The sequence below is a fragment of the Ostrinia nubilalis genome, chromosome 9, assembly GCF_963855985.1.
Source record: "Ostrinia nubilalis chromosome 9, ilOstNubi1.1, whole genome shotgun sequence".
In the NCBI taxonomy this organism is placed as follows: domain Eukaryota; kingdom Metazoa; phylum Arthropoda; class Insecta; order Lepidoptera; family Crambidae; genus Ostrinia; species Ostrinia nubilalis.
In genome coordinates, this window is record NC_087096.1 from 17,187,779 (window position 1) to 17,209,459 (window position 21,681).

At 35.6% G+C, this 21,681-nt stretch overlaps 1 protein-coding gene across 1 annotated transcript in view; it reads right to left on the bottom strand.

Moving 5' to 3' along the window:
* Positions 1–16,892, bottom strand: part of LOC135074876 (prominin-like protein) — a 73,084-nt gene extending 56,192 nt beyond the window's left edge. The window contains exon 1 of the mRNA XM_063969258.1: positions 16,284–16,892. Coding sequence (XP_063825328.1) covers positions 16,284–16,551 — 268 coding nt within the window. The 5' untranslated portion in view covers positions 16,552–16,892. The remainder of the gene's footprint in view (positions 1–16,283) is intronic.
* Positions 16,893–21,681: the final 4,789 nt, after the last annotated feature.

Here is a 21,681-nt window from a genome sequence, read left to right on the forward strand (position 1 = left end):
AGAATCAACATCGTAAATAACCTTCTTACGCGATGCGCTTTGGGTAAAATTACTTTAGAAATAGATAGGCACAGCATTTCAATTTAACAAACATTATTTCACGCTTATCAGAACTGTGTAAGTGAGTAATCTATTCATAGTCTGTAAATTACATAACAACAACTGTAAACGGAGTTGACGTCGCGCTGAAAAACGGTTTCTACAGTTACATCGACTGAAAAAGTACTAGGCGAGCATAAGCGGATAGCAGTAATCGTTATCAATGGCGAGACTGGGGAGCGGGGCGGGGGACCGTGACGTGCGACGCATCACTGTAACGGCTACTACGTTTACGTGACGTTATCTTATCAGCTGCCTGTCGAACGCGATCGCGTGCGTCCGCGCATCAATCTCCACAAGCCTATGACACCCTAGTATAATGTGCAAAATTTCATCGAAATTGTGAGAATTCCACTGAAAAAAAAACACATTTAATGCGAATTCCAAATAATAATTCCAAACGATATTACTTGAAAATGTTAAAAAATGCTTGCTATAAATTCCACGACAAATGCTTCAATTCAGGCATTGCTGTTCCGTGTCGTTTACATTGGAACCATTGTAGAATGTAAATGAAGCGTGACGCGCATATTTCTGAATAATGGTTTAAAATGGTCCCAAATAGAGCTTGCAGTAAGAAGTTTCTGTTACATTTTGACACAATAATTTTAAACGTCAAACGCCTGGTCTACTAACTAATTAGAGATAATAAAGATGACAGCACCTGCAGCAGAAGAGTCAACAATACGCAACGAAATGTGACCATAACGGTGTGACATCCCGTAAGAAAACGGTCACAGCATTAGTTCAGTGAGTGCGAGGCTTCTTCACACGCGCGAGCGCACATGGTGGCAGGGCTGACGCTGACGGGTGACGGATCTGAGGAGCGTCTGCGCTAGCAAATGAAGTGACAAATCACAGTCACAGTAAATTATCTTTATAATAACATTGGATGATACTCGCTATCACTTAAACGTCTGCTTCTGTACCGTCAAATTCATGTAAAAGGCTCGTCTCAGTACCAATTTATTATTAAATTCAATACAAAATATGTTATTATCACAGAAATCTAAAAATTGTGTAATCGTTAAAATTAATTAATTTCACAAATAAACATGTAGTTGATAACTTATTTATTATTATGAGGAAAAATAACGCGCCACGGGCAACCATATAGTCACAACAGTGCGAGCGTTGGGAGGCGCGATAACGCGCGGACAGCGACCCCGCGTCACAAACAATAGCTAACAGGAACCGTGGGCCAATTAATTACCACTAAATGCTAACAAAGGGAAACTAATTGCCTAATTAATCATAATTGTGGAGCATTGATTTCTAATTACCGAAAAAGATTTACAAAAATACTTATCGTTTTCAATTCGAGAAACTCGGTATAACATGATCATAACAGCAACGTGACGGATGGTTTCAGACTAAAACGGTGAGCATGGCACTAACAAAACAAACTGACTAATTACTCTAAAAAATAAATAAAATAAAATAAAATAATTTTATTTCGTTTACAAGGTTTCTTTAGTTTATAAGTAGATTGGAGCCTCCATTTAAGCAAAAAATGCCTGTGTTTGGAGGGTCCGCTCTTCAATAGATGTATACAATTATTAAACCTTATAATTAATTGAATCTCTCTCTCTATAATCATAATGTCAGGCAAACAGCCAGATAGGCGTGTTCCAAATTGAACAATATTGATAGCGAGGGGTGTTAAAAGAAGATAGCACCATAGTAGTTCAAGATGCAACTCTTAAAATCTAAACAAAAAATAACTCCATGCATATTATTAGATCTAGAATTTACGAGTTTACCTACGTTTATAATAAACCAAGGTTTAAAAGACAGGTATAATTTTTTTTTTTAATTTTGGGGCCATGGCTATTCATCGTTGTCGCTATAAATAAGAACCTTAGTTGCAGCTAAAATGTAGGCATTATTAGAAATGTATTTTAAATGACTAAATTGTTTGGAATCAACAAAAACAACAACAGGGCTGAGAGGAATGGTTTGAATTCAGTCAGTTGGGAAGGGTAACCATTAGAGATGGGTTATACTAGGTAAATTTGATACTAGGTGCACCTATTCCTAGTATTTATTAATACTCAATCCAAATACCTATTCCACCTAGTATGTAGTAATTTAGCATACTTGATGCGACTAGTGCGGACTAATTCACGTAATATGACTTTAAAATACAATTTTCTTTGAAAAGATACAACCGTAGTATGAATATGCAATTTGAAATTGAATAATAATTCCTCCCTTCTTACTTCAACAGGCTTAGGACTGTCAACTTAAAAGTTGGCGTATTTAAAACATATTATATATTTTAAATACGTTTAACATATTTTTTTCTTTTTTACATGAATTTACATGCATATGGTTTGACTACGTTTGTGTGCGTTTGCTTCGTCGCGCTCAAATTTGTTTGGTCAGACAGAGACGGAGTGAATCTCTACGTTCGCACAATATAAGCTTAGCGAGAAATACTCGGTACGCGTAATACGCGACTACGGATAACGCAATAATAACCTCTATTACAGTGATAGTAGGGTCGGAAATCGTGTAATTTAAAAAATACTAGGTGGATCAAGTATTTAAAAAATTGGAATAGGTGCCGCTTAGTACTGTTAAATACCTAGTGTGTGGATCTGTTCTAGTAAATACGTCTCATCTCTAGTAACCATTGACTTACATTGTTTGTGTTGGTGCTGCTGGTGCTAATGAGCACGGCCAGCTGGCCAAACAACTGCTTGTTTGCTCGATAAGCCGCCGTAATGAATGGACTCAACTTCAAGGTTCAGATTGACAGCAGATCAGCTCTTGAGTTCTTTGAGCTTTGAATATACAGCCATACAGCGGTCGGAAAAAGGGGATCAAACTACATTCTACAACATGACGACTTGTGCCATGTCACGACTTATTGAATACAGAATGAAATATTAACTAATTCTAAAGCATGGACCTATAAAAAAAGTCGGACGGATTCTCATCAACAAAATACTGTGACATTAGGATACACCAGCTTGCCTGTACGTATAGGCCGGCACGCACACATTCACACCCTGATACACCACTTCGAATGCAAACTTCACACAGTTGACTCATTTAAGCAGCGAAAAAACAACACGAATACGACATGTCTTGTGTGACGAAATTGTGTAAAAACCGTTCTGTTCGAACAAACAAAAATTAAGGAATCACATTTCAGAGGCAAAATAATAATCCAATCACTTATTTCCCGACATTAAAATATTGAAATTAATTGAAATCAAACGTCATTCACTCGAAAAAATAATACGTCAAAGACTAGTGTTCTCAGTTATTTACGTGGGAAAATTACCCGAAATATGGGAAATTAATAATAATTTTAGGACTTTTTAGTTATTTATTACGCATACTATGGAAATAAAATAATTTATCATAATAATTGTGTTTTAATGGGATATATTTTCATAGGCAAATTTGATCCTTCCCAAAAATGTGGAACTGCGAAATTCAAATTTTCTTACATTGATTGCAAGTCAGTGTCAGGTTGTATGTCAAAATCTATCAGAGATAATAATAATATATTGATGATGCATAAGCTTATGATTATAATGTACACAAGATTCGTAATTTGTAACTGCGTGAATCATTTTTGATCAAGATTATGTACATACCCTGACACACTGACTTGCAAACAATGTAAGAAAATTTGAACATTGAAAATTTCGCGCCTCAACCTCACCGCATTCACCTTTCATCCTTTTAAAATGGCACGGAATAATTCTGTCTACATTTCCAAGTAACATCTGCCGATCTATGTTTTTCTTAAAATAAATGGGTAAAATGTTTTGGCTAACATGGCATCCCTAAATTCACTCACACAATAGACAAACGCCAAAATTTTGCGTCACAGTTTTGTTGCAGCGCGAGTTCCGTCCGCCTTTTTTTATAGGTCCATGTTCTAAAGCCCCTTCGCATCAATATGTACAAGCTTTTAAAAAGCACTCACACGTCCCAGTATTAACCCTACCACTGCTTCGAGACAATAAATAGGCCAGTGTTGAGAAGTTGCAGCGAAAGAAACTCAGTCACTATTCTACATACGACGAGTACAACCATAGGTAGGTAGCACATACACAAACGAACATGCAGAAAGTAAACCATCTTCTTCAATCCTTGTTATTTGGCCGACAGCACGTTTACCGCTTTCATGTTTCTACTCAGCCAGGATATTACTTCGAGTTAATTGAATAGCGATTCCGCCTAAGAACTACGTTAGTTTATGTTTCGGTGAATTTACGCGAAAATTACTATAATAACGTAGCATCATTTAATGAAGCTAACAGCTGTGTAATTAGCACAGCCATTAAGTATTTCCAGTAAGTAGGCATTTTCGGAACAATAGCCATTTACGCAAGTAAGATACTTGCGAAGAAATATAAACGACTTTTACGATTAAGGAAATAAATTTTGATTTCTATTCATTAGTCATCTTTTAACCTCGCTCGGGACCAGAAGAGGCAACTATCAATCTGAGTCTAGCGATTCGGTTAAATTAGTCTGACTGAAGACTCCTCCGCTTCCGCTTGGACCTACAGAGAATAGTTTAAGAGCTAGTTTCTCATGAAGGTTCACTCACAATGGGATTAACGAATAAAAGATCTTCGGAAATCCTCAGTTAGTTTGTGGGTCAGCCACCTACGCTACGCCGACGTTACATGCCGTTTCTAATTCCACTACTCTAGTAGCGACTATTCAGAAGCGACTATGCATGCAAGTGCTTTGTAATGGAATGAAAATGTTATGAATAAAGGACCGTCAAAAAGCGGATTTTTTAGAAATATACACATAAATGTATGTTTATTAACCACTTAACCAACGCAACGATCTAGTCTCGATTCTCGAACATTCCCAAACGGTCAGTTACAAAACTAGTTTGTTGATCGTGCAAAAAATTGGCCTAGGAATTGAATATGGGTCTATTCATCTTAATGGCGGATTACACAACGGACCGCGTAACCTTGGCCCGGACACCGGCATAGATGTGAAAGTGGGGACCGCAGCACACGCGGCCCGGTCACCGGTGAGATCACGCCGAGCACCGACGCTGCCGGCTGCCGCACACTCATCAGTTTTGCAAGGTAAAACTTGCCTGACGTCTGCGTGGTGGTGACTAAGCGACCGTTAAAGGTAGTCGTGCCACTTAGATGCATTAGTGTTGACGTCATCGAAATTTTTGGTAGATCGTCTTCGATTTGGTATTCCACAAACGACTACACAAAAGTTCTGTCCCACTCATAATAGAATTGGAAATACTCAAGGTTTATTTATTTATTGAAAAGGTAAAGAGTGTAAATTGGGCAAACAAATTTGTTACTATTTTTTTAATTGTGTCAAATAAACCCAATCAGAAAACTATAAATACTCTAAAGCCTTCCTAATCAAAACAAATAAAAGGTTCAATTCAAGGCTAGGTTGCGTTCTCAACACATTGTATAGAGGTACGAGGGGCGGCTGAAAAGTTTTGAGCCTAGGGTATTAAAAATGCCGACAGAAAAGTATAAAAAATATATTTTTCTATTTAATCTCCCTCTACTACAACGCTCTTCTTACATTTGTGTAAAAGAGCTTTTAACCCACTGAAAAAAAAAACGCAATCTTTGCCTTCGAAATGAGCCTTTAACGCCACCTTCATTTCTTTGTCACTCAAAAATCTTCGTTCCTGGAGGTCATTTTTCCAATTTGAGAATTAGAAAAAAAAGCTAAGGATCCGGACTAAACTGTGTGGTAGGCGATTAATTTCTTGAAATCCAGTTTTACCCGGGGCAAGCCATGCAACATGCGCGGTGTTCACGGGCGAATTGTCTGGCAATAACAGATTTCCTTTCGCCAGTTTGCCTCTTATTATTTCGACAACCACTTGACGCACTCTTATCAACAGTACAACAAAATAATCCCCGTTTATTGTAGTTTTTTTTAAGTAGGTAGTCAATGAATAAAATTCCTCCACAATCCCAAAAATAGTGGCTATGAGCTTGGGTGTCGATCGCTCCGCTTTGAATTTTCGCGGTGGCGTTTTCCCTTTTCAATCCATTGTATTGACTCTTGTTTGACTCTGAATCGTACTGCTAGATCTATTATTTATTAATAGTGACAATGTGAGAAAAAATTTTGCTAGGATTATGGCCAAAGATGTCCTAAAACTCCTGCGAAGTTGTGACTCGATGCTGTTTGTCGAGTGGCGTGAGCATTTTTGACACCCATCGCGCACACCCCGTTTTCATGTGCAAATGAGTATGAAAAATATCGCCGATACGTTCCTTGCTAATGCCTATGGCTTTAGCTATCTGTCACAGCTTAATTTGCGGATCTCTAGAGCAAGATTCTTTAACTTTTCATTATTTTATTCGTTAATGGCGAAATCTGGCCGCCCTGACTTGCGGTCATCTTTTAGCGACTCCCTGCCATGCTTGAATTATCGGATCCAATCTTTCATGGTGGCAAATGAAGGCCCAGACTCCCCATAAACTGTCGACATCTCTCCAAATATTACCGTCAGCGTTTTGTTCTTCTTTGTGAGGCATTTTATGACAACTGTGTACTTCAATTTCGTACATTGCGCGGATGACTGAGACATGATGATGTTTACGGATTAATTACTAAAAACGTGATGATGCTAATGAAATGAAACTTTGTACATATACTAAGGAGGTTATTGGCAAATTAATTAAATTTAGTGCGAGTCAATAATAACACTTGAAGATACTTAGGCTCAAAACTTTTCAGCCGCCCCTCGTATTTGGTACTTGTAAATGGTTTGAAAGCAAGATTACCTCGACAATCGAATACTAGATTTAAGATCCAGCCTCAACCGATCGAGGTGAAAGTCTGAGGAAACGGGCGCGAGGTTCGATCGAATCCAGCGCCTTCAAATCACGACCGGCAGGCAGCTCAGTCAGTCAATTGAGATAAGAGGGTTATTTTCTACGTTTACAGCTTGCATTGGACTTTATCGCGTATCAGCGGGTTGTATGACAACTGCATTAGAATAAAAATGTCAGTCAATTATCAACAGAATATGCAATCTTGAAAACGGACGACAAACGTCCGTCTCAAAACGTCTAATTTGAAAGAGCCCTTAGGAGAATCTGGCGAAAACGGTTTCTAAAACAATGATGTCAAAATAATCTTTTTTCTTTGAATAATGACCATGTGAGACCTTTCGTGTAACTTTAAATCATACAATTTCACGGTATAAGTATGTCTAACTTAGCATGACAATGTTTTCCAAATCAAATCATAATTTAATTTAAACTTGAAAGACTGATTCATGTCATGAATAATTGTTATTGTAGTACTCTCAGGAGTTAAGTCGCGCGGTAATTACTTTCCTTATTCATCAACAAATAGGAATATCCGACGGTAATTTGCACAACACATATACTCAAGTGTTTTTTACCGAGAAGTGTTAGATAGATAAGATATAGTGGTGTACGCTGTTGAATTCAATGAGCCGTTAGATATAATTATCAATTAAACTTTCACATTGATTAAATCAACGAAAAGATTAGTTTCTATGAGAAACCTCAGTATGTATGTATGTAAGGTAACTTATTCTCAAATACTAGTTACTTAATTTCAGCATCGAAGCCATTGAGCAACAATATTGATAAGTTTTTCATTCGCTCGGCTGGCAGTCGGTGACAAAAGCAAACGAGATCGATCCATTGTGGTGCCGATATCGACTTCGCCAACACAATGCGTCGACGATGTGTCGCCACCGGGCCTAGAGGAATTCATCTGGGCCAAAGGATGGAATGATGGACGGTTGCACTGGACCGGTTTGTACAACCGTGACTGACGTGCGAGTACTTGCGACATCATGATGAGACACGCACTAAATATTTATAGCCTACCTTCATAATTCTCTAATCTTATCCCGTTGTAAATGGTATTTGGTAGGTGCTTAACAGATTTTGATGGATATCTATGACTCACACGTCAAAAGGAAGACTGCATTCAGATGATAATTTTTGTTCTGAAGTTAAAATGATGCACTCATTTCCGAGTGTAAATAAGCAGTGTAATAATAATTTATGGTCAAGAAAATAGTGCGAAATCTATTGCTTGTTTATTTATTTATTTGCTTGTTAAATACTACAAATGAATTTTAATGAAACTAATTTCAGCAATGTTATAAGTTTCAGTGATTCATAGCCCAGTTTAATGAGCTTTACCAGACGTTAATTACAGTGTAGATTCAAAGAAAATTAAGGCTTGCGCATTATACACCGTGTGCAACAAGTCGTAATTGTTTGTGGCGGCTTTAGATTCATTGTGTGGTTTAGGAATTACTCTACTCAGTTTAATAATTATTATGCTAATGATCAAACAAAGAGTCGCAATTGCGTGCGTTGCGTTCATCAATAAAAAAAATATTGGGAGCATGGAATACTTTGCTCTTTTTAGAGAACCAGTTTCATAATAGGACACTTATAGAACAGGACAAAACAATGCAACCCATAAATAAACCCTACCACTACTGTTAATACAAAGCCAGTGTGAGTGAATCGAAACCGCAATATGATGCAAAATACAAAATTAATTTAAGTTAATAGGAATAAAGCCTCATTATTTTATTCAAAAATATCCTTATTCCTGATTTACATACTTCTGACTAAATAAAATGAAACGGGGAAAATCCAATAACGAAATGGCTTTCAGTTTAAATCATCATACCATACTACGTCTCATTCGTTGGTTAGTCTTTCAGATCGAGTTAAATACCTAATACATATTTATTAAGTTATGTGGTCCAGTTTTCTGTCCAGCATAGCGGGTGGCTGCGTGAGTCAGCTGCGCCGCGCACCGTTATCGCATGTGCAAGCAATGCGCGCAGTCGCCGGTCAAACTTAACAATGAGCCATTCTTCTAAAGCTGATATTGGGATCGGAATGTTTGAAGTACGACCTCAAACACGATGGTAATTATGGTCTAGGGCGAATTAAAAACTGTACATATTACAGAACAGAGATTCCATACCTAACAATAACTTTCATCACCAGTAAGATCCTGCTCGAGTACATGCATAATCCTAAATCCTCCTGGATAGACCTACGCAGGGATGTTCGTGATAAGTCACGAAGCCCTGCCTGTAATGCGAGCCCGACACGACAGTCAGCACGAGTAGGGTGGAATCTCATTTATTAGAACGCAAACGTGTCGCTTGCATCATTTTATACTAAGCATATCGGTTTAACGACAAGTAGACACAGTTAATAAGAATAAACATCAACGTTTACAGGTCAGGCTACCATCATCTCTGCTATTAAAGAACAAAAATGAAATCTACAAATGGCTATACTTTTGGCAGAGAATTTGTTATTTCTGCAGGAACACACACCAACACCGTATTGAAACAAGAAAGTCGGATAGTGGTAAAATGGAAAACTTTCCGGGACCAGCATGCACCGGGACTTGGGTAGCTACAAGAAGATTGAGCCAATTTATCATGTCTCAGATTATAAGTGCGAATGTTCTACACGGAGCACGGAGCTGCCGGCGGATATTAAATCTGTCGGTGTGTGATCTACATACCGTGTTGCGGTACTACCTGTCGTGCTAATAGTACATTTGCGCTGGGTTAGGCTGGAGCACCGTCCGTTAGCGGATTTCACGTATTAACTGCGAGATGGGGCCAATAACAGCTGTTTGTTAGGACTCGGTGGGAATAAGCTTATCATTTTTATTAAACTAGTTTTTTTTCATAGACATGGTGAGACAATGAAACGCAAGATACGAAGAATGTTTTATGAATCACTGCTTCAAGAAGCCAACATTTGTTATTGTTTATAAATATAAAGAAAGTAAAATCACATTATAAATTTCCATAGAATAGTAACGTCAACATTTAAATGAGACGGTTATCTTATGTTACGGTATACGAGAACGTGATCAAATTACGAATGACGATAAACAGTTAGGACTTAAGCTGCTAGTACCTACCAGTAGTACACTCCACCAGCTCACTGCTCCATCGAGCGCATGAGATTGTGAAATTCTTAAAATAAACGAGCCAATTCCAAGCCGTTAATTGTCATGCAGATATCTCCCGCCGAGTTTGTGGCATCAAAAGAAAAAATATGTTATCGTATTTGGACTTCACTGCTTCGATTGTAGCGAACAATAGGTCACATATTTGCTACCTTGTTGCTGTACTGTCGACCCTGCCCCTGCGCAGAACAAAAGAAACGACAAAGAAGCAGGAGCAATAAGAATTAGAGCGCATCCCGTCGGAATCCGTCGGCGGAAATACGACGAGGAAAACGTAATGGTTTGATCTTGTGCTCGTGTTATTACTTGAGTGCCAACAAATTTATATAACAAAATAGGTACATTAAATTGCTCCTAACTTAGTGGAATTACAAAACGTACAGGATAAATTAATACGAGTATACCATGGAATGGACCAATGTGTCATGTGAATGTCATGCATGACTGAACTGTGATATCAATACCTATCCTTACTGTTATAAATAAATGATGAACTAAAACTTCGAATCAAATATTTATTCATTCGAAGATTCCTCCCTCAGGCAGACAAGTGAATGAAGCTGTAACCTACACCGCTTCTATTTGTTTACAGCGTGTCAGCCAGCAGCCAGCCAGCCCTAACCGCAAGTGCGGCCGCGCAGGTCGACGGCCGCGACACGCGACGACCCTACTCAAGACGAGACAATTTCGATTAACTGTTTCCCGACTCTATTCATCTCTTTCACGCACTCCAGGCACTTCGGGATAAGTGAGACAAAATATAGAGATGTTGCAGAATAGGTGACCTACGCGACGCGCACGACCTCATCGTCTACAGTGGCAAACGCGACCTACTCACGCGCATTGTATCGCGATAATTCGACACCATCCTTTCTCATCATTCTGCTTGTTAGGACATTACGAGGAATCTTAACTAAATCATAAGACAATAGTACACAGACATCATAAGCATCAGACAAGTGCAGCCCGTCTTATTTCCATGTGTGAACGAGCGGGGCGCCGCACGGTGGGCTGATATTAAAGCTTCATAGACTTAGCGTCGCTCAAAAATCAAGTGCCGAATTTTGAAAAAATAAATGTGCCAATGTGTTCCTTTACCAAAAAGGAATATTTTATGTTATGTAACGTTTCTTGATAAAGTTATTATTTAATAAGTTATTGACAATTTACTTTTTTTTTGTATGGAGCTCAACATTTATTTTTATTTTATTCGTTATTCTTAAGCTTTCTTAAGAAATTGACTTTTGTATTATGTAATGCAGCATATAAGCTATGTTATCACCAAGTGTCGCATTTCGGAAATCTTCGGAACATTGTCATTTTGGACTTTAAAATAAAAAAAATTAAAAAAATTAAATAACTGCCAAATTTTGTAAATATAACTACGCCAATGTGTTCCTTTGCCAAAAAGAAATATTTTATGTTATGCAACTTTTCTTGATAAAGTTATTATTTAATAAGTTATTGACAATAATTACTTTTTTTTTTGTATGGAGCTCAACATTTATTTTTATTTTATTCGTTATTCTTAAGCTTTCTTAAGAAATTGCTTTTTGTATTATGTAATGCATCATATAAGCTATATTATCACCAAGGGACGAATCCCGGAAACCCTCGGAACATTGTCATTTTCGACTTTAAAATAAATAAAAAAAATTACTGCAATGTTATGTACTTTCTTCCGTACTACCCTAACGAGGTGAAGAACTAAGCACGTTTTTTTATAGTGGTGTTTCCAGGAGGCCTAATCCACTTGTAAGATTATTAAAATAAATGTTTTATGGAAATTAAGCCAGTGTGAAGTTAAGTTTATTGGTTATTCAGAGTCAGTTTCTGAACCGTGAAATAGGCTAATGTCCACAAAAGTAAAGCTTTCTTTCAGTATCAGTATCAGCCTCATCATCAAATCGATCATTTATTAATTAACTTTTTGCTGCTGTTGATAAAACTTTGTGTTTTCTATGAAGTTTATATTATTATCTATATCTGAGAATCAGATTTTAAAAATAAATTATGTAAAATATCTTCATTAGTTGCTCTCCTGCAAAATTCGAGCGTGGTGTAGTACTTTCTGATTGGAAGTAAATATCTTTTCCGTGAGCAATAATTTTGTATGCTTGCAGGCATATACGTATGTAGAGCTCCATGTACGTAGTATAGTTTGGTCTGCGAAACAAAATTTGCGAAAATGATGATTCTAGCGTTTTAGGGCAACTTGTAAGTGCCTAAATGAACGTTCGGTTTGATGTCTCCAGATAAAATGGATAAGGGAAAATAAGGTTTCTAGCTCCACTTTTTACTATCGACTCATTTCTTTTTCAAATTTATGAAGGAGACCCATTTTCTTTTATTCAAAATAAGCTGCATTTAATTATTGTCGACCTATTTTAATGTTAACAATGAAAAAAACTTAATGGACGCGGAAATTGAAAATTTAATAGATCGTAATAAAATTCTGGAAGCAAAACAATCTCGTAATAACTGATTCTCACTTGATAGATAGAAAAATAATATCGTTGATAAATGGCAGCTCTGCACAAGCAGCGATGTGATATTTGTAAAGCCATATCAACAGAAATGAATAATTTAGATGTAATTGCCATCAAGAAAGGTTTTCAACACCACCAAAAAGTCCACTATAAATGATCAATTTCATGTCTAGGCTGATACTGAGAAAGAAAGCTTTACTTTTGTAGATTCAGAAAGTGGCTCTTGAGTCTAACCAATAAATTTAACTTTAAACTGGCTTAATTTCCATAAAACAAATATTATATGTATTATAGTAACCCTAGTAATCATGTGGATTAGGCCTCCTGGGAACATCACTATAAAAAACGTGCTTAGTTCTTCACCTCGTTAGAATAGTACGGAAGAAAGTACATAACATTGCAGTTTTCTTTTTCTTTTTTTTTTATTTTAAAGTCGAAAATGACAATGTTCCGAGGGTTTCCAGGATTCGTCCCTTGGTGATAATATAGCTTATATGATGCATTACATAATACAAAAAGCAATTTCTTAAGAAAGCTTAAGAATAACGAATAAAATAAAAATAAATGTTGAGCTCCATACAAAAAAAAAGTAATTATTGTCAATAACTTATTAAATAATAACTTTATCAAAAAAAGTTACATAACATAAAATATTTCTTTTTGGCAAAGGAACACATTGGCGTAGTTATATTTACAAAATTTGGCAGTTATTTAATTTTTTTTATTTTAAAGTCCAAAATGACAATGTTCCGAAGATTTCCGAAATGCGACACTTGGTGATAACATAGCTTATATGTTGCATTACATAATACAAAAGTCAATTTCTTAAGAAAGCTTAAGAATAACGAATAAAATAAAAATAAATGTTGAACTCCATACAAAAAAAAAGGAAATTGTCAATAACTTATTAAATAATAACTTTATCAAGAAACGTTACATAACATAAAATATTCCTTTTTGGTAAAGGAACACATTGGCATATTTATTTTTTCAAAATTCGGCACTTTATTTTTGAGCGACGCTAAGTCTATGAAGCTCTAATATCAGCCCACCGTGCGCCGCGCCGGCGACGGATGTACAGAAATAATGTCCTACTCCTGTCAGTGCCACCCCACAGAATAAAACTACAATGAGAAGGCATGTTGGGCACGCAAGGTCATTGAGTCATTTGTCATTTGAATGAACATACAAATTAATAATTTTTGTTTGTTACTTTTAAACTAAAAAAACAATTATTACACTATTTTTAAAGCTACCACATCATGTTTGTCTGTTGATCAGCTTATCACAGCTAATTTCAACAACAAGGACTGGAAAATGTTTATAAATTGAAAATAAATATTTGAGAGGGTTATAAATGCTCCTTACAAAATATAACATCCTTAGATCAGATACAGTAGTCATTACTGTAGAAGGCAGATTGTGGAATAAATGTAATACCAACATGTCTAAACATTAAAGTTTTCTGTAAGGGGTCATTCCATCGTTTCGGGTGTTACGTTCGTACACACATATTCAACAATTTCTTGTATTTTGAAATAGTATTTTAATAATATTAGTGCCTTAATCTGTCCGTTTTTAGTTGTTTTATCTAAATAATAAAGTTTGTACAGCTTAGAATGTAGGTTAACGAAAATATAAGTCGAAAAGTGTGCGTTTCGGGCGTTACGAGATTTTGCCTCTATGTTCTGACTGTTGCTGCATTTACTCGAAATTTAGCGAATTTTCTTAAGGAATCATACCTAAAACTTACAGGACTTCTAAAGTATGAAATTTACGAACCATGGAACATACAATCACTGTTACATAAAACGTTTTACTATTTTTTTATAAATTTTTTCTTTGTTTCGGGTGTTACAATGGTTCTGTTTCGGGTGTTACGAGTACGAAAATGCAACGCGTTTTATCGATAAAATCGGTGTTTTATTAGTCTCTAGGTACTACAAAATAAGGAGTATAACAAATAAACACAAATAGAGCGAATTCTGGTTTGAAATTACGAAGCAGCTTTTCTTAAAAAATATACAAAGTTCAAGTTTAATTTTTCCTCAGAATATAGCTTTTTCTATTGTTTTTGGCTTGAGATAGCATTACTTTAATTTCTAATTACGATATTTATTGGAAATTTCGAACATCGAGGCTTTTTAACAATACCTTAATTTTAGTGTTAAGTCGACATTTCAAAAAAGTCTTAAATAGAGAAATATGACTCCTTTTCCGATGCCAGCGCTAGTGGGAGGTCGAAGGAGCCTCACAGTAATACTTTTTGACTTCTCCAAGCAATATATACGCATTATCGACATATAAATAAAAATGTAATACCCGAAACGTTTCGGGTGTTACAGTTTTTAATCAAGAAAAAAACATACTAAATTAGTATCATGCTCAGATATTAGTTAGTATTTGAAATCATTACTACCATGACCTTACTTTTACCAAATATTGTTACCCTAATCCATGTGTAAGGTACAATAATAAAACAAATACCTGTTTTTCTGTTTCGGGTGTTACATCGCCGAAGTAACAAGAAAACACACTTAAAACTTGATGATTATCAATTTTTTTGGGATATGGCGCTATCTACCAATACTATGATAAATACCCTCAAATCATATACTGGCAAAACATTTCACAGATTGATAGTTTTTTTTTAAATCGTATTACCAATAATTAGAGAGAAAATGATCATTCAGACAGTTGACTTAAGTATAGACTTTGAAGACTAATAACTTAAAAATTACTTGTTTCTTTCAGATTTTTTTTGTTGCACATTATAATTTGGAATGTTTACTTTCAAAATTCATCAGATTTAATGCGAAAAGAACATATTTAGTTTTTCACCCTCGGTAACATTTGTCATGGAATGACCCTAAGCTTATTATGTTGCTCATTAAAATAAATAAATAAATAAATTAAGTCTATGTTTAATTTTCTGACAAGAATTGGACACTAAAAAGATATGAATGGAAATTATAAATCCTGCCAAAATATGCCATGAATACCACAACAAGGCAGACAATGTGTCTGGCTAAACCATCTCTACAATCAACAATCTAAAAAAAAGTAGTAACACTTCAAACAAAATAATTAATGTGATATTTGGAACTACTATGTCATTATCCAAATGAGTTGTTTTTTTGTTCTATGAAGAAAGAAACAAACCATTAGTTAATGTAATGATGTCTAACAAGTAAAGCATCTTGTTAGCAATTGAATAGCATTTTCTAAGTTTTTATTTACTTTTATTTGAACTCATATCACTCATTCTATTATACTGCAAATCGTTTATTGATAAATTTTGAATGAGATGAAGCCCATATCAAGGGCAGGTCAGACTTTGTACTATCAAGTTGTTCTTATTGTTGACAGAACTGATTGCTGATTGTGTTGCAGCGGTGCATTGTTACGGCTCCTAATATATTTATCGGAAAGCTGTGGCACCATTGTACTGGTCTATTGTATGGAAATATCATATTGCACCAGCAGCGTGTGGGGCACTATTATTACTAAATAAATATAAATGACATGAATTAGGCAACAGACATAGAACTGTCATTAGTAAGTACAAACAAATTGCAATAATAATTCCATTTAGAAACAATAAATAAATTAATAAACATCTATTTAGGTGTGTTGCATTAAAGCTTGAACTCCCTATAAGATGACAAAACAGCTTAGCTTACTGAACAAAGAGATACTCACCTTCAGGGTAGGCCTGCTTGTTGGCGATGAAGTCGATGATGAGATGCGTGGAGTTGTAGAGCGAGCCCATGGCGCGCATGTCGAACTCCACCGTGGCCACGTAGGTGGTGTTGATGGCGGGCTCCGAGTAGCTTACGGTGGCCATCTCCATCACGCCCGACAGCTCCGAGCGCAGGTTGCGGCTGATGTTGCTCAGGAAGGACTCGGCGGCCGCGCCCCGGCCCGCCGTCAGCACCAGCGCCGCCCACAGAAACATGGTCACCTTCATCACTCAAAACGACAACCACATCACGAACTTGACCGCGAGAACTGCACCCACTATTTATGATTCGGAGGGTAAACTATTTGTTTGCAAAACAAACGCCGAGTACCCGTTTACTAAACATAAACACTTGCGAACGAGGTCGATAACGAATTCGACCCGAAGGAAATGAGTGGAATACTGCACGATCGGTCGCTAGAATTAACTGTTAGTGCACTAATGAAATAAACTTCACTTAACCTATCTCAGTTTTAAGTCAAGATTTTCATGTTTTCAATAGTTCTTTGTTACAAAAATAAAACGGCAACGAGCCGCCATCCGCGGATCCGACGTGAATGATTGATCGAATTGTGTCAACGACCGACCGGATTCACAGTTGCCCCACCATTTTACCATTCGGTCAGAAAATGTTGCCATATAATTTCTTTTTTTACCCTATTTTTAACAAAACGAATGGAATAAGCAAAAGGCGGATAAACAATAGGATAGAGCATTTATATGATATTGTACGTTTGTACGATAAAAGCTTAGTTTCCAAAGCATGTTTCAATCGTTGTTCTAATACAATTAAATGCTCTAGAAATGTAATAATATATTCAAAAATAATGCCAATAAAAACCGTACAAAAGTTACATGTGAGTTGTGAGTGTGAGCGCTTTAATAAAATTGTGATTTGCCTAATCGACATTTTTTTGTAAGTATTAAGAAAACCTAGGTATTTAGCTGCCATGGCAGTTCGGAGTGTTCGCACCGGATTTTGAGTGAGTTAAAGCCTAGATTTAAAAGGGTAGTATTTAAACGAGTGACTGTAAATTTATGTTGTAAGTGTCAAAAATAATTAATGTGGGCTAAAGAATTACTAAGTGAGCGACTGAGTACGAGTGACGAAAAATCAAAAGAACAGCAACTTACAAAAAAAATTGAGTTCCTTAAAATACAAAATGAGAAGCTAAATAATATTTGAGCGACCTAATATTTGATTGAGTGTCAACGTTAGGTCCTGCATTTTTTTCAATATTTGGCAAATGCTTTTTTTATACTGAGCGGTATTTTTAACTTTAATGAAGTGTTTCGAATGCAAAAACTACTTTGAAAAATACTATTATGAGCAGCGTATTATGAGTCCACATTTAAATAAAAAATGATCTTATGAAATAAATATTTGACGGAACACTATTCTAGTAGCGAAAAAAATAAATCATTAAAATTTAAGGGTAGGTAATCAAATGAAACAATGTATTACGAAAAATTAAATAAATTTGTATTTCTTAAATCGAATCAACAAAAAAAAAAAAAATAAGTCGCTTCTGTCAACCAAAAAAAAAGTAATCTTATTAATAAAGTTCATTGATTGGCCTACCTATGAGGATTGAGGAGCTCTACCTACTCATCGTCACTGTATGATAAGTGCTGGCTTGAACTTAGCGGGCCGGCCTCGTTTTCTTTTTTGTCCAATAGGTATCAGTTTTGCTTCTTGTGGCGGTGTTGTTTGTTTGAGCTGAATTGCTAGACCCAAAACGTGTTTGCATACATATTTTGTTAAAAATTCGGGACAGTCGCCCCGCCCCCATTCGAATTCGCGCGCTGTAACAATCTGTAGTTTTCATTAAAAAAGCGTATCAAAATAAAAAACATGAGACCTCAAATATAATATCAGTAACCAATAATCATTAATAAAGCAGCTCACAAAACTTTGCTTAGAATTAACTTTTTTGTAGTTCGTTCAGTAAAACCTCAATTAGAAAAATCTAATGTATCTTCATATTAAAGTTGGCCTCTCTGTATTTCTAGTCGCTCACTTAGTAATTTAGTCGCCCGGATAGTATTTTTATGTCTGAAATATAATAATCAAAACCCACATTTTGTAAGCTCGTTCTGGATTTTATTATTGATCAATATTCGTCGTTAGTTTGGTAAATTTTTCGCTTACTCAAATTCATACCGCTCAAGGTATTAAAACAGTATGCCATCATCAGTCGCAAAGTTTTTTTTTAGTCGCTCGTTTTATAATTCCCCGATTTAAAATAATAATAATCAATAAAAATTAATTATACGGCTTCAATCGTACATTTTACAGCAACAATATCACTTTAAATATTGTGATGACAAAATACAAACCATTTTTATCAGCTTTGCGTTAATAGGTAATATTTTCGTGCCTGAGGCACTGAATGTTTTTTAAAAAATGAGTAAAATTTCCATATCAATAAATGTATTTTCGAACATAAATCATTATTATATGATTTGTTCCATTTTTAGACCGAGATAACAATGTCTGTCAAGGAGCTTTATGAGAATTAAATAAAGTTAAAATTCCCAATAAAAGGAGAAAAGTTTTTAGTGGCAATATAATTTTGTAATAAAAAAATGAAACACTTAAGCCATTCATTCATTCTGAATTCATCATTCATTCATAGTCTTGTGCGATTTTCAACAGATGGCACTATCTATACTTATAATAAATCTGTAGAGAGGTCAATTCTGTACATGAAATATATTTTCAAAATAACTATCAGGGGGTGATTAGTGATCGATACTGATGCCAAAAATGCAATCAGTAAAATTTTTGTCTGTCTGTCTGTCTGTCTGTCTGTCTGTCTGTATGTTCCTTATAGAAACAAAAACCACTTTACGGATTTTAACGAAACTTGGTACAATTATTCTTCATACTCCTGGGCAGGTTATAGGATACTTAGGAATTCCCACGGGACCGGGAATTAGCGGGATAATCCTTTTGTACGAAAAATCTAAACCGCTTAAGTTAGACGCTTGAAATTTGGCACGCAGGTACCTTAGTAAACTTAAAGCTTAGTTACAACAGGATATTGCAAAATTCCCATGGGAACGGGAGTTAGTGGGAAAAAACATTTGTATGAAAAAATCTAAACCGCGTAAGATAGACTCTTGAAATTTGGCATGCAGGTACCTTAGTAAACTTAAAGCTTAGTTACAACAGGATATTGCAAAATTCCCACGGGAACGGGAGTTAGCGGGAAAAAACATTTGTATGAAAAAATCTAAACCGCGTAAGATAGATGAAGGGGGTAAAACGGGATCCACGCGTACGAAGTCGCGGGCGGCCGCTAGTTATGACATAAAAAGATTTCGATGGATGATTTTCATTTATTTTGTATCAGCTTTTTTATAATAACAACAATACATAAGCATGTTATTTTAAATCAATGAGGATTTGATCTGATTTGAATTAAATTAAAACGATTGGAAATTGCAAAAATACAGGGAGTGAAAAGCCATTATCTCGTGTCAATAAGTTTTTTTACTTGTAATGGTTTTCCTCCCTGACGCTATAACTCCAGAACGCACGAACCGATTTCCACGGTTTTGCATTCGTTGGAAAGGTCTCGGGCTCCGTGAGGTTTATAGCAAAGAAAATTCGGGAAAAGGGGGTAAAACGGGATCCACGCGTACGAAGTCGCGGGCGGCCGCTAGTCTACTATATAATTATAAAAAAAAATAAAACCGACTCCAAAAAACCTACACTAAAACGTAGAAAAATAATTACTAATTACCTACTTATTTATTAGGACGAATTATTAATATTTATGTAGGTATACCATGATTGATACTTCTGGAGTCGGTGCCAAGATTATGAAACATGTAAAGTTTGCCTGCACCGACTCCAAAAGTATCAATCATGGTATACCTACATAAATATTAATAATTCGTCCTAATAAATAAGTAGGTAATTAGTAATTATTTTTCTACGTTTTAGTGTAGGTTTTTTGGAGTCGGTTTTATTTTTTTTTATAAAATTTTACTTATTTCTTGCTTTTTAGTTAACTAATTATTACCTTGATGTTACCACTGAAGGTAGGCAGTACACTGAGACCAAAAAAAATTGGTTCATAATCGGCGGAGATATTGCGTATAAAAAAGTTCATCCCCAATTTTCCACCCTTGGGGGTGAAATATTTTCTTCAAATTCGCATGAAACTACCCTTTTGATAATACCTATTCAACAAAAAAATAATCGTTCAAATTGGTTTATAATCGGCGGAGATATTGCGTATAAAAAAGTTCATCCCCAATTTTCCACCCTTGGGGGTTGTTTTTTTATTATTAAATTTAAATGGGACCACCCTTGAGGTATTACCTATACGCCGAAAAAAGATTTGTTCAAATCGGTTCATAATTGGCGGAGTTATCGCGTAACAAACATAGAAAAAAAAAAAAAAAAAAAAAAAAAAAAAAAACATACGGGTCGAATTGAGAACCTCCTCCTTTTTTTGAAGTCGGTTGAAAATAAGTCGGGTTTTCCTCCCTGACGCTATAACTCCAGAACGCACGAACCGATTTCCACGGTTTTGCATTCGTTGGAAAGGTCTTGGGCTCCGTGAGGTTTATAGCAAAGAAAATTCAGGAAAATTTAACAAACGAAATTCCACGCGGGCGAAGCCGCGGGCGGAACGCTAGTATTTTCTACATTATAATTGGTTAATATTAGTACTTAGTACTAGTATTATGTTATCTGTGATATTAGTCAGTCAGTAACAGTAATTATATTTTTTCAAGACTCAGCCTAGTTATTAATTTGCGAAAATAAAATGTAGATTTTATTATAATAATCCTTCTTTATTTACAAAATCATATTATTAAATAAGTAGTATTTATTTATTATTTACATTGCCTTTTAGGTTTCTTAAACTATCCTTTTTTCTTTTCAAGCACTTATAGGCTTACTTACTAACTCAGGTTGGCAATTTTTAACAAATATCGATTAACACTTATTTACTTCCTTCATAGATGTTTGTCTATTGCTATTATTATTATGAACTAAATACAGTAAGTAGATATCAACTATGAGAAGGAGACATCGTGGTGGGCCCCTTTTCTCGTGTTTAACATTTATTGTACGTCACACAAATGTTAGGTACAGGCAGCCGAGACGAACATCTGTACGGTGTATTGCAAAGAAACAGTATTTGAATGTTAAAACCGGAAAATAGTATTTTGAAACAATATTACATTAAAGAGAACTAATTAATTAGTTGCAAATATCACCAGTTTCATACCTTGGGTTTAAGACCGTAACATAGTCTATAAAATGCGACTAGTCGAATATACTTAAACTATTCTTACATTACATTGTACTACATACTTCTTAATTTTTTGAGC